This window comes from Thunnus maccoyii, chromosome 9 (genome assembly GCF_910596095.1).
Source record: "Thunnus maccoyii chromosome 9, fThuMac1.1, whole genome shotgun sequence".
NCBI classification, from domain to species: domain Eukaryota; kingdom Metazoa; phylum Chordata; class Actinopteri; order Scombriformes; family Scombridae; genus Thunnus; species Thunnus maccoyii.
In genome coordinates this window covers 23,101,529-23,117,999 of record NC_056541.1, presented here as the reverse complement: position 1 = coordinate 23,117,999, position 16,471 = coordinate 23,101,529, and the positions used below count along the sequence as shown (strand labels likewise).

The 16,471-nt window shown below is 38.9% G+C and overlaps 1 protein-coding gene across 1 annotated transcript; it reads left to right on the top strand.

Annotated features, from left to right (window-relative positions):
- The first annotated feature begins 7,273 nt into the window (after positions 1-7,273).
- On the top strand, positions 7,274-14,140 carry bco2l (beta-carotene 15, 15-dioxygenase 2, like). The gene is made up of 10 exons (XM_042421964.1): positions 7,274-7,486; positions 7,973-8,086; positions 8,221-8,323; positions 8,776-8,916; positions 10,766-10,926; positions 11,351-11,521; positions 12,043-12,180; positions 12,990-13,172; positions 13,352-13,462; positions 13,762-14,140. The coding sequence occupies exons 1-10, from the start codon at positions 7,289-7,291 to the stop codon at positions 13,876-13,878; spliced, it is 1,437 nt and encodes a 478-aa protein (XP_042277898.1). The 5' UTR covers positions 7,274-7,288; the 3' UTR covers positions 13,879-14,140.
- The last annotated feature ends 2,331 nt before the right edge of the window (positions 14,141-16,471 follow it).

Sequence of the window (16,471 nt, the reverse complement as noted above, 5' to 3'; positions counted from 1 at the left end):
TGTTTAGACACTAAAGTAAGTTATGTTCTTTTGTAGAAGGGAAAAATTCATTGCTGTATTTTTTCCGTCTTTGCTGTAAGAAACTACATCCAAGCTTTGTAAAGTGAGTCATTTAGAAAATCAATCGTCAATCTAAACTGGGTTGCGGCATCTGAAAAGGAGGTCAGACAAAAACTTGGACATTGAAAATGATAGTAGCAGACCTGCACGCACCTCAGAGAATGACTTCACAACTTAACAGCTGAATCTAAAAAGCAGTTTTGTTTTTAAAGTTTGGTTTCAAAGTTTGGCTGGTGCCACTCGTCCATTAACACGCAGGAGAAAATACTGGATGGGATGAAAAACACTTGAAAGGCTTCTATAGCAACATAACAGGCTTAGACACAATTGGCCTATGTGTGTGTGTTTGTGTCTGAGTGAAACTGTGTGCGTGTGCATGCATCCCTGTGCCTGCACGTGTGAGCTTCTCTACAGCTGCGATATGCAATTAATTGAAAGCTAATTAAAATTACTCTTCAAATCTGTAAAACATTGTTGAACTAATTACAGGCCAGTGTCCAGAATAGATGCCTCCCTTTCCCATTTTCTGATTAAACCTCTTATATTCATTAATTTGATAGTGTCCAGATGACACAGGATAATGAACCGTGGTGTGCGCTGAATTTACAGCAAAACAACCCGACCAGAAATATCACCCAACTTGAGTTCAACACCTCTGATCTCAAAAATCTGCTTCTTACCACTGAAATATGTTTATTTTCAGGTAGATGAAGTCTGTCATGTTCTGAGATGAGGCCTATTAGTTTCATGGCTGAGCAAAGCATTTCACCTCATTGACTGAAACCCCCCCAGGGGTTTGTAACAGGTACACTTCAGCCTGTTTTCCCTATCAGAACAGCAGCTGAACTCCGAATGACACTCTGTGTGAGGTTTATGGTGGGTTTATATCACTTTGGGGCAGTAAACACTGTGCTGGCCATCGCCATTCCCCATGTGGAGCAAAGGAGAAAGATTTTGCAATAATGTATAAATATTATTGTGGCAGGTCGGTGCTATTGGCAGCAGCCAGCTGTGTGATTTTTTAACCTGTTCCCCCTGCATGCCTCTTTGTTCCAACAATACCACCACTGATATTCATATGCACAGTGAGCTAGCTTGTGCTGGATCTTTTGGTTTGTAGCAATAGTCTAGTAATAATAATCTAATATGGTTTTATATAACAATATTTAATATGTATATTTCATACTTTTTTTTGTCTTTAAAAAAATATACAGCTGTATTTTCCAGTGGCTGCCTTATTTGCCACAGGCGGTGTGTTTTGAGCCGGAGGGCTGAAAAGTAAATCCAAACATTGGCTGTCTGCTGCTGATTTGCTTTTATCATTATCCTTCATACTAATGTTAACAGAGGGCTTTCTTATTGCATTTAAATGTTTTTCTTTACTGCAATCTTAATTCACTGCTTCTTAACATTTTTGGCTTATCCCTTAGAAACTCCCAGGTTGGGAACTACTGATTCAATTAAATCTCCTAAGCGCATCATGACCCAACTGGTCTTCCTACAGGTCTTGTACAAACTTGCCAGGTTTTCATTTCTTTCACGCTGAGTGGGAAAGAGTAGCAGGGGAGCAGTGGGACTGGGTGCATGCTGTCTCACCACACACAGTGCTATAGTGAGTTGAGAAGTGCTTACTGCTTGAATTTGTCCTTTTTACTGATTAAGCCACTGATTTGTGCCAGTATTTCCAGTAACTTAATATTTCTATTTTCACTGGATATTATCCTCTCTGCTTTTTCTGTGACAAATGAATTAACAATCAGTGACCTCAACGTAGCAGCCACTCTCTTATTTTTACCTTGTTTGGTCTTGGCTGTATCGTTTTTCTGTTTTAATTCCCCACAATAAACATCAGATTGTTCACAGCTGTCCATTCTATTACTGTTTATATACAAAGCCGTTTGCTAAGGTACTTCTTAAATATTCTATCTTTTTACAGATTTCACACTTTTACGCATGTACCTGCAGAATTATTCATAGTAATTTGGTTTTGGAACCACCTCAACTATTTCAGGCCTGTTTTTCCAATGCAGGGTTACTTAGGGTGAAGGGAAGGATGCAATGTCATGCAATACAGCATGGCCACTTAACACTGAGTAGTCTTTTGGAGTAATTCTTTTTACCTTCCCTTATTAACAGCAATTAATTCTATTGCATTGCTTTCCTTCAACCACTCCATCTAAATGATCGATTTCCAGACTGTACAAGGCTGAAATATTGTTGTTGTCAAAGACATTGCAACAGCTTTGGCACAGAAATTCTTCTGCAACATGTTGTAACATTTACAATAATTATGTACGTTTTATGTAATTTGATTCAGTAAGGGACCCTGACTGCAGTGTGACACATGTAAATCTTAAACTGTATGTGACCAGACAATGTATAGTGAGATTAGATAAAAGCAGCAAACTTGCACTTGACTACGTGGACCATAGTTCTATATATAATCTAAAGGTCATTTGCGGAGACATAATTGTATACAAAATGTAACAACAGCAATAAAGTCTACTACTACTATTTATAATATAACATAATAGGATAACCTTGACTGTATGGTGCTGATTTTGGGCCCTTGTGTATCAACTGGTAATTAATCAATTCATTTGTTTTCTTCCAGAATAGATTTGTATGGGAGAAATAATCAAAAATGCAGTTTTTTATATATTATGCTTCAGAAATATTATTATAAATAATATTATGTGACATTATGCAAACAGTGAACTGCATCATGAAGTAATGACCCATTGTCTCTTACCACATTTTTATTGGCAGTTTAATGATATAGTCAACATTGCACCAGTGTTGTTTAGTGCCAGGGTTCACTTCCTGAACTTGGCAAGGGTCCAAGGGTTCAAAGGTTTTCCTTGGGGCGTGTATAAATCCTTTGCGTTTGTCTGATCAAATCCGCAGAACAACCAGCCATGTCCAAGACCACAGAGCCCCAGACACACAGCAGTGAGTAGATGCCACTTTCAGATGTTTAGCCAGATGGTGTGCACATATGCTCCTGTGTAGATACTGCAAACACAAAACATTTGAAGAATGAATCAGGACTGAGCTAAAGATTACATTTTTATTCTAGCAGATTGATTTCATTCAGTCTATTTTAAAATATGAATGTGAGGCAAAAGTCAAGGTGTTTGGTATTTGGTGGTATTTAGGATAAATGAAATGTGACTGTGCGTACTGGTCATGAGGTTTAAAAGACGGGTACCTTTTGCTTTTAATGTTATTTGACATTATTACATGGCTACAAAAATACCAAATTATTATGAGTTAACCCTCCTGCTGTGTTCATTTCATGCTTGCTAACTTTGGGCTCCCAGTCAAAACTGACCGATCTGTTATAGTTGCTTATAAATCTACCACCATCCTTATATTATAATCTATGACTGTGTACTAATCTTTTTATTAACTTAATTTCTATTGATTATCACAAGATTTGCATTTATATTTTGCACTTTATGGCCTGTAGACCTTATTTACCTGAGCTAATACAACTAATTTTGAGTAAAATGAATGTAATTTATGGATTATTTGAGCTATAGTAATTGTCATCAACCCGGAATAGGGTTGGCCCTGGGGTCATCCCGATAACATTTTCAGCCGACAGCTGACCTCTCCTCTCAGGTGGGGATGAAGACCAGGTCAAATTCTCATTCTTTGACCAGAATGTAACAACAGCATCAGGGCCCTCTTCCTCATCACTGGATTGTTCCAAATTGGTTGTTTCTTGGTCTGGATCATATTCTGTGTTATCTTCAACTTCTGACATTTATTCCTTTAATCCATCTTCACTATCAATTTCCTGGCCTCTCTCTTCCTCACCACTGTCCTGATCAAAGATATGATCACATACAGTATATCGTGTGTTCATTGTGCTGCCTCAGAATGAATTGTGAGCAAGGCCCCAAAAAAGCTTTATATACCAGAGCTTCGAGAAAAGTTCTATATATTATTGAAAACAATGTTGTGATTGTTTGTGAGAATTGCTAACGTCTGTGGTTCCTGAGTGTGTGTGTGTGTGTTCAAACACACATGCATGTGAAGGTCCAGGAGAGGAGGTGTGTCCATCTGATGAATGGGCATGGGCCTGAATTCAATTTTACACATTAATTGTAGCCTCACCCATTAATTTCTAATGACAGGTAATTTTTGACTGGGATCAAAATTTATTTTGTGTGTTCAGATGTCCTATGTGGACAAAGTCATGGAACCTTATGACAATCAGACTAAATGAACTACATTTTTCAGAGAGAAAACTTGTTGATTGGTCCAATTTGACCGGAACACAAAAGGAAGGTTAAGTAACTTAACTCCTGTTTCCTCTGTTTCTATATTGAAACTAAATCTGAATCTGTTTTTTGTGATCATTGATTTTGGGGAAAGGACATGGCTAACTGACTTAATAGTTCATTTATAACTAAAGCATTGGGACTTGACATATCTTATATACCTCTCCACCTCTTTGAGATCTACACAAAAAAAAAAACATGCACACATAGATATGTTTCTAGATACTGTAGGTTATGTAGCTTTTGTTTTAGTCATAATGGTATTTTGTTGCATTTCATAATCAGAGCTGCGGTTACAATAAGACATGTTGGCATTTTCTTTTGTTCCTGCTCCAAGGTCTCCTGTTGAATCAGAGCTGGTGAAAGAATATGCACAATATCTCATTAACAGTTTAGTTGTTCCCAGCTGTCAACAAAAAACTGACTGGCAGGTTCCTGCATGTTAAAAATAAAAAGAACAAAAATTAAAACAACATATTCCAACAAGGTCATTTACTTGTACACTGACGTACCATCGGCACCATGAGAGAAAACAATATGTTAAAGCAATAGCTGTTACAAATAAACTACTGTTGCACTTGTGATTATCAAAAAAATGAAAGATAAAAAACAATACCTGAAGCTATTATTCACAACAGTTCTGAGCTCGTCAGTGTCGCTGTTTTGTTTTCAAGAGGCTTGATTTTGAATGCAGCCTAAACTACATGAAATACCCGCCCCAAAAAATGACAGCACACATTCAGGCATCATTTGCAATGCTGCAGTAATCACAATCAAAACTCACAAAGTCAACACTGCAAGAGACTGTTAAAGCCTACAGCGGTTATCTCTCTATTGCACATTCTCTTTTTTATTGTCTATTGTACTAGAGTCATGGGAATGAACAAAATTCTGGCTCTTCTGATTGGTTGCAATATCAATCCACATTGTAAAAAAACTGCTTTGTAACCTAAGCTCAGCATGTGGCTCAGTATTGAACTGCAATGATTTGGTTTTGCTAATCACGTAACTCTTGTATATATTTTACTATCTCCATTACGTGTGGAGATATGAGGTAATGAACAGGAATTGGTTATTGGATAACAGATAAGGCCATAGATAGTGTAGGTGTCATTCACAGTGCATGACCCCAGAGAGTCATGAGTTCACACAAGCGGGAGCTGTTACATTGCATAATGTCTTATACCGTCTTACAACAGCATTTTATAATCACTTATTGTGTTTGATGTCAGTGCTGATAGCTTTAAATACAGCCAAGGAGGTTTGAAGAATCATAAAATGATACATACAGTAGAAGGTGTGAAAGTGTGAAATTTAAAAAATAAGACTGCTTTGAATTGATTTATGAAGATAAAGCTGCTAACTCCTTGCTTATTAATGATTGTTTTGATAGTAGGCAACACTGACAATGCCAGCTGTGAATTATAATTTAATGAATCACATCTATGATCATCCTTTTTCTGCTAAATGTGGTTTTCTATATGATATGACTTCACTTCCTCATTCACACTCATTCAAAGTTCCTAAGCTGTAAGTGGCTCACAACACCACACCTACATATTGGTGCTGATATATACCTGCGTGTGTGAGCACATGTGGGTGTGTGTGTGTTTATGTGCATGTGCTAGAGAGAGAGAGAAATAATTATAGAGACAGGTGGGTAAGGGGTGGGGTTGTGGGACCAAGAGTTCAGCTGCTGTTCAAGTACAGCATGCTATCATGCTGTACTTGAGATAGATTTTACACTTTACTCCATAGATTTTACAGTGTACTTTAAACAAAATTCATCCATTCAATGACCCTCTTCTCCTCTCCTCTCCTCTCCTTTTTCAGTATCCAGCCGGGAAAAATGTCCACGGGCCGTTGGGCTGGAGAGCGTGGCGCCTCTGGTGCACTCTGTAGAGGAAACTCCTGATCCCATCCCCACCTACATCAAGGGCACAGTTCCATCCTGGATCAATGGGAGCTTCCTGAGGAATGGCCCTGGAAAGTTTGAGTTTGGGAAAGACAGGTATTTGAGGAACATTGAAAAAACAAGAGTTAGAGTTTACAGCCATGCAAGCAACTCTAGCTGTCGAGTGTGTATAGCTGTCGAGACCTTTCACACAAAAGTCAGGGAAACACCAGAAGTCAGTAGGATTCATCCTCTGGGCACCATGAATATCTGTACAGAATTTCATGGAAATCTATTAAATAGTCACTGAGATATTTATGTCTGGACATAATTAATAAATGATTTAAATTCAGTGAGCTTTATAGTCATGATAGTTTAAAAAAAAACATTTACAAAAAAAAGAAGTACAGCATAGAGTACATATCAATAATTTAGACAATTCAAAGAACAGGACTGAAATCTACTCACTCCCAAATCCCTCCTGAATTGATGGACAGCATGACAATACATGACAACGACTAAAACAGCGTTAATCAAACTGGATAAGATCATGAGATAAATCTGAAGAGTCACATGAACATTAATTCCTCAGAAATGTTCTTGGTTCTTGAAAAATAAGGAATACTCTCCCCTCTGTAGGCCTCTAAAGATCTCTCAAATGAAACAATCTGAAAAAAAAAATTGGTTGAACAGCTCACAACTCAAGAGATAAGACTAGGGCAGCAGAAGAAACAGTATGAGTCAGCAGGTTAACACTGTAGCCATGCAGTATGAGACAGCTGTACTGTAATTGTTGGAATAATCATTGGAAATATTCATCACATTATCTGACAATTCAAACCCTATAGTTCTGTGACAGGTTTTCACCACCGGGGCTATTCCAGATTAGGATTTTTGTCACCATGTGAGGAGGAGTATTTCTCACTGTCTCTATTGTCTTCCAGTGATCACCTCATGCTCTTCACTTTGTGTTACACAAATACCCTGGTGAGCAATCTACTGTCTTTTTATTTCTCTCAGATATACCCACTGGTTTGATGGCATGGCCATGATGCACCGATTCCACATATGTGAGGGCGAAGTCACCTACAGCAGCCGCTTCCTGCGAAGCGACTCATACGTCCAAAACGCAGAGAAGAACCGCATTGTGGTGTCAGAATTCGGGACGTTAGCCATGCCTGATCCATGCAAGAACATCTTTGCACGCTTCTTTTCACGCTTTCAAATTCCTAGTATGTGTGTCTTCTTTACATATTGCATATTCCCATGTTTTAAATGACCTCACTGCAGCATAATGAAACACTGGCAGTGCCAAATGATCATTAAACTATTCAATTCATTTCTGCATATAGGTAACAAGGCCAGATTACTAGAGGCAAAGTAAAAAATCTAACAAATAAGAAAAAAGTAGAAAGGAAAAAATATTTTTTGCCCATCCGCATGGCAGTATGTGCTGTATTGTGCATTGCTTTTCCAGCCTACTGATAGCTGGTGTTACATTATATTGTGTTTTTATTGAGGTAAAGGGAGCATAACTCAATATTGGTGTGTGTGCATGAGTGTGTGTACTTGTCTGTGAGGGGTAAAAGCATGACATAAAACCTCTGAAAAATTAAGGAGGAAGAAATTGATTTAAAAAGTAAGTTACCAGTGATATCAATGAGAGCAAGTTTCGCTGGAGTGCTATATTTTAATATGATCCTGACATCTGTATGTGTGAACAGAGGCCACAGATAACGCCAGTGTGAACTTTGTCAAGTACAAGGGAGACTATTACGTCAGCACAGAAACCAACTACATGAGACGAATAGATCCACAAACTCTGGATACAAAGGAGAAGGTAAGTCGGTAACACTAAAAGTCTCTTTTCAATGCTGAATGCTAATAGAGAGTCAGAGGGTAAAGATGAGGAAGATGTTGATGATGATGAAAAGGGCAACAAAGATGATGATACCATTTTTCATTCAATTTAAGGTGGACTGGAGTCAGTACATTGCTGTCAACTCAGCTACAGCTCACCCACACTATGACCGTGAAGGGGCCACGTACAACATGGGCAACTCCTATGGCAAAAGCGGTAACATCCCTGCAATGCTTCCTACCTGTTTACCTACAGTACATATTATATGTCTGTTTGCTCAGTGATCACAGGCCAATGAAACTCTCAAATCAAACTAAGTTTAGCTAGAATAAGATCCAGCTTTCCAGTAAGATCAAAAAACTTTCTGATGACCAGAAATATGTCACAACTGTGTCTACTTTCAAACTGAAAACATATGTATCTTCTCAGGCTAATGATGTGTATCTTTGCATGTTTGTGGTTTATGCCTGTGGTGGATGTGGGCTTCTTCACTGTCTTTGGATAGGTGGGTGTTTTTTTGTTGTTGTTTTTTTTTGTAGTCGTTCTTCTTTTGTGATGTGTGTTTGTATTTTATTTTTCCTTTTCTTACCTTGTATTTAAGTGATTATCCTCGTGTTTTCCATCCTAATAAATATAGTTCTACAACATGTGTTTGTGGGCCTCCTCAGGCTTTTTCTACAACATCATCCGTGTGCCTCCTCCTGAGGAGAGAGGGGCAAGGGACGACTCTGCAGAGCTGAATGGAGCCAAAGTGATCTGCTCCATCCGTGCAGCTGAACCCAGGAAACCCTCCTATTATCACAGCTTTGGTGAGATACACAGCATAGCAAACAGGATACACCCTCCATAGGTCGTCTGTATGCTGGATGTATACTGAATTAATGAATTCTATGATTCTTTGTTTTGGGTTTTTTTTGCCCACTCTGACAGCGTGAGTCTACTTCTCTGAAAGAGGGAGAGTTTTTTGTGCTCTCATTAATTACTAAATTCAATTCTAGTCTCGTCCTGCTTCTTTTTGTCAATCACAGCTCCTTTGTCTTTCTGTTCAGCTCTCACTATCTGTCTCTGTCTATAGCTCTGACTCACACATAAAAGTACACACTTTCTCTGCAGTTATGATCAACTTTTTAATGTTGTTTTCCATGTTTAAGCCCACTTACTTTTTGTGAAGAATTGACCATTTACAGCAAATTGTTATACAGCTTTGGTGGAAAAGGCTCTGCTCTGTGTTGCTCAAAGAAGCTCTCAAAGAATCTGAGCAGCAACAAGGATTTTGTTGGGAGAGCTAACACCTCGTTAACATACATGAACATTTAATCGGTGGTCAAAAGATTGGTGCAAGGGTCATCAGTATTAAAATTCTAGCACATAAGGACGAGGTCTTGGCATCAGCAGAAAAGTGAGAAGAGTCAGGGTATAATTGCGCATTACACATGTATGATTATGGTGAATATGATTGAATGTTACCAGCCAGCTGATAGACAAGAAGTCAATGAAGGAGAGAGAGACTTGGGAATATTTTTTGACCTGTGGCAGGTCAGTGCGTGGGCACAGTAGATGGCACTGTTTTCTGCTCTTCCAGTGACTCATGAGTCACAAAAACTGACCCACATGCAACACAAAGAATAGTCTTTTATTCATAAAGTATGTATTTCGTCCCCATTCTGTGTAGCGCAGCTTATGAGTGTGGGTACAGGCATGTAATTATTAATTTCCATTTTTGTTTTTCTTTACACTGCCTTTTGGATTAAGCACTGTAGATTTGTTGGCGCTTTAAGAGTGATTTCTTTTACTTCTCTTGCTCAACTTCAACCATGACTCCACCCCCTGCATGGCACAGGTCAAAAAATATTCCCAAGCCTTACAGATGAATGCTGAATGAAGCTAATGTCAATTAACTAACACAGTTTAGTCTAAACTAAACCTATTCTCCAGTTTGTTTTTGTACTGCACCAGCTCCCTGATTACATCCACAGTGTAGGAGTCTGGGAGGACCACCCTTGCTCTGCCAGACTGTTTGGCACCAAGGAATCTCACAAGTGATGGAGCATTGTACTGTTATACAAGGCATCACATAATTACTTCTGTCAGCAGAGTTACAGGGGATAGGGGTTTATGTTTATTCCCCATTTCATGTGTTTATGTGCAAGGTTGGTCCTGTGGCAAAGAACATTTACTTTGTACACTGATTGGCCTCAGGGGGAGTAGCAGTGAGTGTGGCCTTCTGCAAAAAGGCACACAAACGAGCCTCATAGCATCATTAGAGCTTGTTTATAATCCCTCTATTATTGGTTCCCTCAAAAAACATGAGAACACTCATTTTCATGCACTCGTTTACATGCAGATAACACCATTATTTCTAAAATTTTCCACATTTGGTTCACACCCAAATCCCCACTGAAAACCTGTTGACTGGTCATGTACAGTATACGATACTTGCAGTAATTATCCAAAATGCTAAATTGTGGCAAGAAGTGCAACAACCATGACCATGATTTACATATGGTCATGAAAATATTAATGGGGCTATTGGCTATTACAGAAAATTATGAAAATCCGACATTAAACTAGTATACAGTATCAGTTATACATGCTCTCAGACCAAATATGTTAATGTTAATACATATATTTCCTCCCGTTTGTGCCCTGCCTCTCCAGTCATGTCAGAGAACTACATTGTGTTCATTGAGCAGCCAATCAAGCTGGACCTGCTGAAGTTCATGCTGTACAGAATTCAGGGAAAGAGCTTTCATAAAGTCATGACCTGGGAGCCCAAGTATGAGACCATCTTCCACGTGGTCAACAGGCATACTGGCAAGGTGAGTTAAAATGAGTGGAACACACACACAAACACACACACACACACACACACACACACACAAACACACAGAGCTGCTGAACAGTCTGAACATGTAAGGAGAGTTTCAAGCTAATCTCTTCACACATGATGTAATGTTTCCTTATTTATTTTGATGAAGTCACACTCTGATGGTGTAGCCTTTTCTCATACATTCTTACTCTCAATTTTCTCATCTCATTACACAGCATACCCATTATCACACCCAATATCAAACTTAATATCATTATCATAATGTGAAGGTACAACATAATAACAGCGGCACCAAGGAGGGAGCTTGTCCCGAAACCCTTTGTTCTTTGACCAAAAGCTTTCATAAACCTTTATTCTTGTATAAATATCTTATATTTATGAGTCCTGATTGGTTGATGTGACTGGTCCAACAGCTGAGTGAAGTGAAATACCGCGCGGCACCCATGTTCACACTGCATCAGATCAACGCTTTTGAGGACAATGGGTTCTTGGTTATGGACATGTGCTGTGGGGACGATGGTGAGGTCATCGGAGACTTCACACTTGAAAACCTCCGCAGAGGCTCAGGGGAGGAAATGGACAAGGTGAATATGTGGACAGTTTGACCCAAATCAATCCATTCCATTTTTTACTTTAAACATGTCCATAAAACATTAATCAGCAAGCATTAAGAGAGCTATTTGCGATTCTTTGTGTAAGGGCCATCTTTTTATCACCAAGGTCATCTCTCTGTCTCTACAATTTTTAGTAAAGTCTCTCTCTTTTTGTCACATTTGAATCTAAACAGACAGAGACAGTTGAAGTGTGTCTGATATTCTCTTATTTTTCCTTGTACTTTCTCTGATCATTCAAAAACTGGACAATTTCTGACGCAATGCAGAAAGCTTTCAAAACCTTTTCAATACAATCTCTTTCAAATGTGGCAAAGAGTCTTTGATCAAAATATTCTTACATAAAAATAATATAAAAATGTTTCAAACAATATCCCTGCCATGTGCATACAGAATTTTGTTTGGGTCTGATTTTTCCTGAGGTTGAGTTGCACCTTTCAGTCAAATTCAGTCAAACTCACAATTTCTCATGTCTCTCTGATTTCCTTTGTCAGTTTTACAACTCATTGTGCAGAAACCTCCCGAGGAGATACGTCCTACCTCTGACTGTGGATGAACAAAGTCCTCTGGACCAAAACCTAGTCACCCTGTGTAAATATAAAGCCACAGCGAAGAAGACAAAATCTGGAGAGGTAGGATAAAACATGATGAAGCATGTTCATTGTGCATGTAAAGTGATATGTTTAACTGTACATTACCCTCGATTTGGTTTTACCAGAATCAACTAAAGAATGAGGCCTATAATCATAATCCACTGCCACGCTCTCTTTTCAATTATCCAGCATGATGAGACACTGAAGGTAGTTTCCGCACAATAGTAATTTCATGACTTATAGCAGATACAAATTATGTCAAAATGAGAGTCCACCGTGCGACTGAACAATTGCAGTTTAACGAATTATGTGTGGCCCACTCACACTCTCTCTCACAAACACACACACAAACTGTCAAACATTTTCTTATGGCAGAATAAAGCTGAAACACTGAAAGAAAAGGTGATGCTTTAGTTGTCATGACTACCTGAGCGACACTGTCCTCAGTCTTAGTTCTCAGTGGTGTTATGTACACGTAACAGCTGAAAACAGCTGTGAAAGTACTACTGGCTACTTTATTGGGCAACTGAACGCAAATATCAAGATGTGAGTATATAATTGCAGTTTAAGGTACACGTATTTTCATTAAGTAAAATCAAAAGAAATTGAGATATTCTTAATAAAAATAAATTTTAGAATGAATGACCAAGATCTTGTGAAAGTATCCATTTGACTGTTTTGGGGAATAATACAGTATTGATTCAAGCACTCGCAGCATAAAAACCTGGAGATGCAGTGTACAATGAATCAGGTCTGTTGGTGTGCAATAACTGGGCAAATTTTTCAATTGAAAAATAAAAGTTACACTGATCTGAGTAAAATCCTGACTTTTTCCTGCGACCCTCCAGGTTTACATGATCCACGAGGAGCTTTATGATGACGAGCTGCTGCAGTATGGTGGCCTTGAGTTCCCACAGATCAACTACGACCAGTACAATGGCAGACCTTACCGCTACTTCTACTCCTGCGGCTTTGGACACGTCTTCAGTGACTCCCTGCTCAAGATGGATGTCCACACCAAGGAGCTTAAGGTCTCTATCAATCAAAGACTACTTAGACAGACCTCATTGTTAACTGGGATGGGTATTATCACATCAAAGTTATTTCTACTGCCGCCTCCCTATCACTTGGAGCAGTAGGTCGGGAGTTGGTTTTATGACATGAAACAGCTCCGAGTAAAGGGGATGTTTATATAATCTTCCCTGTCTAGGTGTGGCGTTATCCCGGCTTGTACCCGTCTGAGCCTGTCTTTGTTGCTTCGCCCAAAGCTACTGAGGAAGATGATGGAGTGGTCCTGTCAGTCATCATCACACCCAGACAAGTAAGTGAACAACTACAAAAAACAAAAAACAATCCACAACAACAGACGTTTCTGTGATTAATGTTGACACTAGATTGTAACTGTATGCTCTACTGGATCCTGTGAGAAATAACCACAATCAATTCTCAACATAAAGCAGACTTTGAATATATTTTTGTGTGACTTTACCATCCATATATTTTAACTATGCATGGAGGAGACAAATGCTTTGGTACTTTCACTATCATTATTGTGAAAGAGGTGTTCTGTGACCTTTTTCTTTACATGGCATGTTTAATCTCTTCCATTCCTGTTTCCAGGAGAAGAGTACTTTCCTACTCATTCTGGATGCCAAGACCTTCAGTGAGCTGGGCAGAGCGGAGGTCCCTGTCAATATCCCATATGGGACCCATGGTGTGTTTAATGAGATGGGCTAGATGTGCCACTGTTTGTACCTCTGTAGCAAATTGCTGAAATTGAACCAGCAACCAGTCACTTTATCCACAGAACAGAGTATCTTTGTTGATGTCCTTACCTGTAAAACTCCTGAACTGTAAAAAAACAACAAAAGCCGGGAAAAAAAACTGCAGACTCATGCTATCTGTTTGTGCCTCCTTGATAGGAGTAGGTGCATGTCTTCGCTTTGCTGCCATTACAGTTAGAGAGATGGCAATCTTTTGGAGACTAACAAGACAGTAAGCCCAGCATGGCGTCAGCCCACTGATAAAATGCGTCCTCTGTATGTTCTTATTGAGCTCTTGTAAAATTTTGAAACAGCCTTTGGACAATTGCCTGAATACCATGTGGATGGTTCTCATTTGGAAGGATGGATACTTTAACTGGGAAACATTTTGGAATAAAATACATGAAAGTCAATAAACACATTAAAATAAAATCCATTTCCATTTTTTTTTTTTTTGTGGTTTAAAACCAAAGTGTTTTTGCATCATCGCGTAACTGGAAACACTATACTCCCAGTGAGAACAAAGCAGCACTTAGGAAACATAAAAATGCATCAGAGGAAATTCAATTTCTGTCAAAGTAATGTGATAGAAATGGACAACGTCTGAAATGCCTGGAAAACAAATGGATCTAACTGGTCGATAGCCTCCAGAGAGTCTAGCAGAGGTCACATCAGAAATTTAGTGCTGTTCATACGCTCAAAACAACCCAAAACAAAGATGACATACACATAAACGCTGACATGTCGGACCTTCTGTGGGAACAAGAGTGGTTTGTTGTTGCAATAGCCAAAAAGCTAAACAGAATAATGTAGAAAATAACACACAGGCACTACCCAGAATGTGTAGCCTACAGCTGCACTTGTCACTCCACCATCTCCACGATTGACTTTACTGATGCTTATTTCATCGGCTATTTTCACTCTCACATTGATTTGAACAGATTGATTTGAACTGACTCCGGGCTCTGCACCTGATACATGCACTACGGCTGTGTGAAAGTCTCAAATATATCATGACCCAGTATGTTGTGCTTTTTTAATATTTCAAAATTGACTTTTAGTCAAGAGTAAGAGGGAAAGTTTTAAAGATATTTTGCCAGAGCAAATCCCAACCTTCAATAAATTATGATTATACAGTATGCCCAGGCAGAGGTTTCATCTTTACCGCTGTTTTTACACAAACTGAATAAAACTGGAATGAGTAGGCAGCGCTACAGTGTAGTGTTTTAATTAATTTAACACTGGGAATTAACAACACTTATGTTTTTGTCATGTTCTCTGCTCAACTCGGGCTCTGCCTCCTAATAAGCATGCTGTACAGGTCTCCCAAGATGCACATTAATTAGCCCATAATTCCTAATCTAATCAGTCATGCTTAACCCGTGTGTGTGTGTGTGTGTGTGTGTGTGTGTGTGTGTGTGTGCCTGTTTATGCACATACTGTGTTCAGGTTAATACTCTCTCCAGTGGGCATGACCAGCAGAGAGAGATACAGCGACCTTTGCCCTCAGATAAATCTTAAGCTAAATATTGTGTTTGCAAAGCTGTGAGGTGAAGCAAAACCTTATCAATGGAGCCCAACACATTTCTAATTTAAAGTATTATTGGATAAGACATTAAACAATGAGGATCAATGGTCCATTGAAGGTGTTATTCTAGATAATTAACACTTTGGCAGCTAAATGTGCTGGACTCTCTTGGGTCAAATTTAAGTGACACACAAGCACCCTAACTACAGCCATATGCACACACACCTTAATACAGATATACTTGCATAAACATATTTGTATGCAAGTGTGCCTGTCCTGATTTCAAGGTGACAGTTTCAGACTGTCTAAGCTCTTATTTGACCCATGAGAGTTCACTCTCAAACCCCCCTGCTGTCTCACTAAGCACAAGTTATTGCACGAAGTCTTAACTGTGACTCTTATCTGTATCATTATTTCATATCCCATGAATTCATAATGATATCATCTATGTTCACCATATTAGACACACTTCTCAAAGGCAGGGACTGGTTTCCCTCAATAGTATGACCAATGTCTTCAACATCCAGATTTGTCATCCCTTATCTTCATGGTCTTGAGCCATCTTGTGGAAGTATGATTATCTGACATACAGATTATGTGCATCTGAGTGCATGTGTGTCTGCAAGTGCTTTCTTTCATGATTATGAATGTATGCTTATTTATAAAAAGGGTGTATGTGTACGGAGCCATGCGTGCATGTGTGTTTCTCTGTTGGCTCTCTCTAATTGTACACACACAAAAAATGCAGATGCTTTATGAAGTCAGAACGGAGCAATTAAATACCCACAGAGGGGGGTGAATCGTGCAACGTCAACTAGAATAAACCCAAACCTGAGCAGCCTGGTTCAAGAAAAAAATGTGAGAAGAGGATTTATCCATATTTCACTATCATGGATGGAAATAATGTGATGCCTGAACAAGAATTCACAATTCAAATTTTGCTCTTTTATTCACTGTGTTAGCAACTAATGTCTCTGTTTGATTTCATGCTTTTTTGTGTTATTAGAAATTTCTTCTCCCTCCTGAGCCTACTGCTCAG

Bases quoted from the DNA above. Each gene is read 5' to 3' on its own strand.
- bco2l (XM_042421964.1), top strand. From the start codon at position 7,289: ATGGCCATGATGCACCGATTCCACATATGTGAGGGCGAAGTCACCTAC. The intron at 8,917-10,765 runs GTGAGATACACA...CTGCCTCTCCAG, and splicing joins CTCCTATTATCACAGCTTTG to TCATGTCAGAGAACTACATT. The intron at 10,927-11,350 runs GTGAGTTAAAAT...CTGGTCCAACAG, and splicing joins TCAACAGGCATACTGGCAAG to CTGAGTGAAGTGAAATACCG.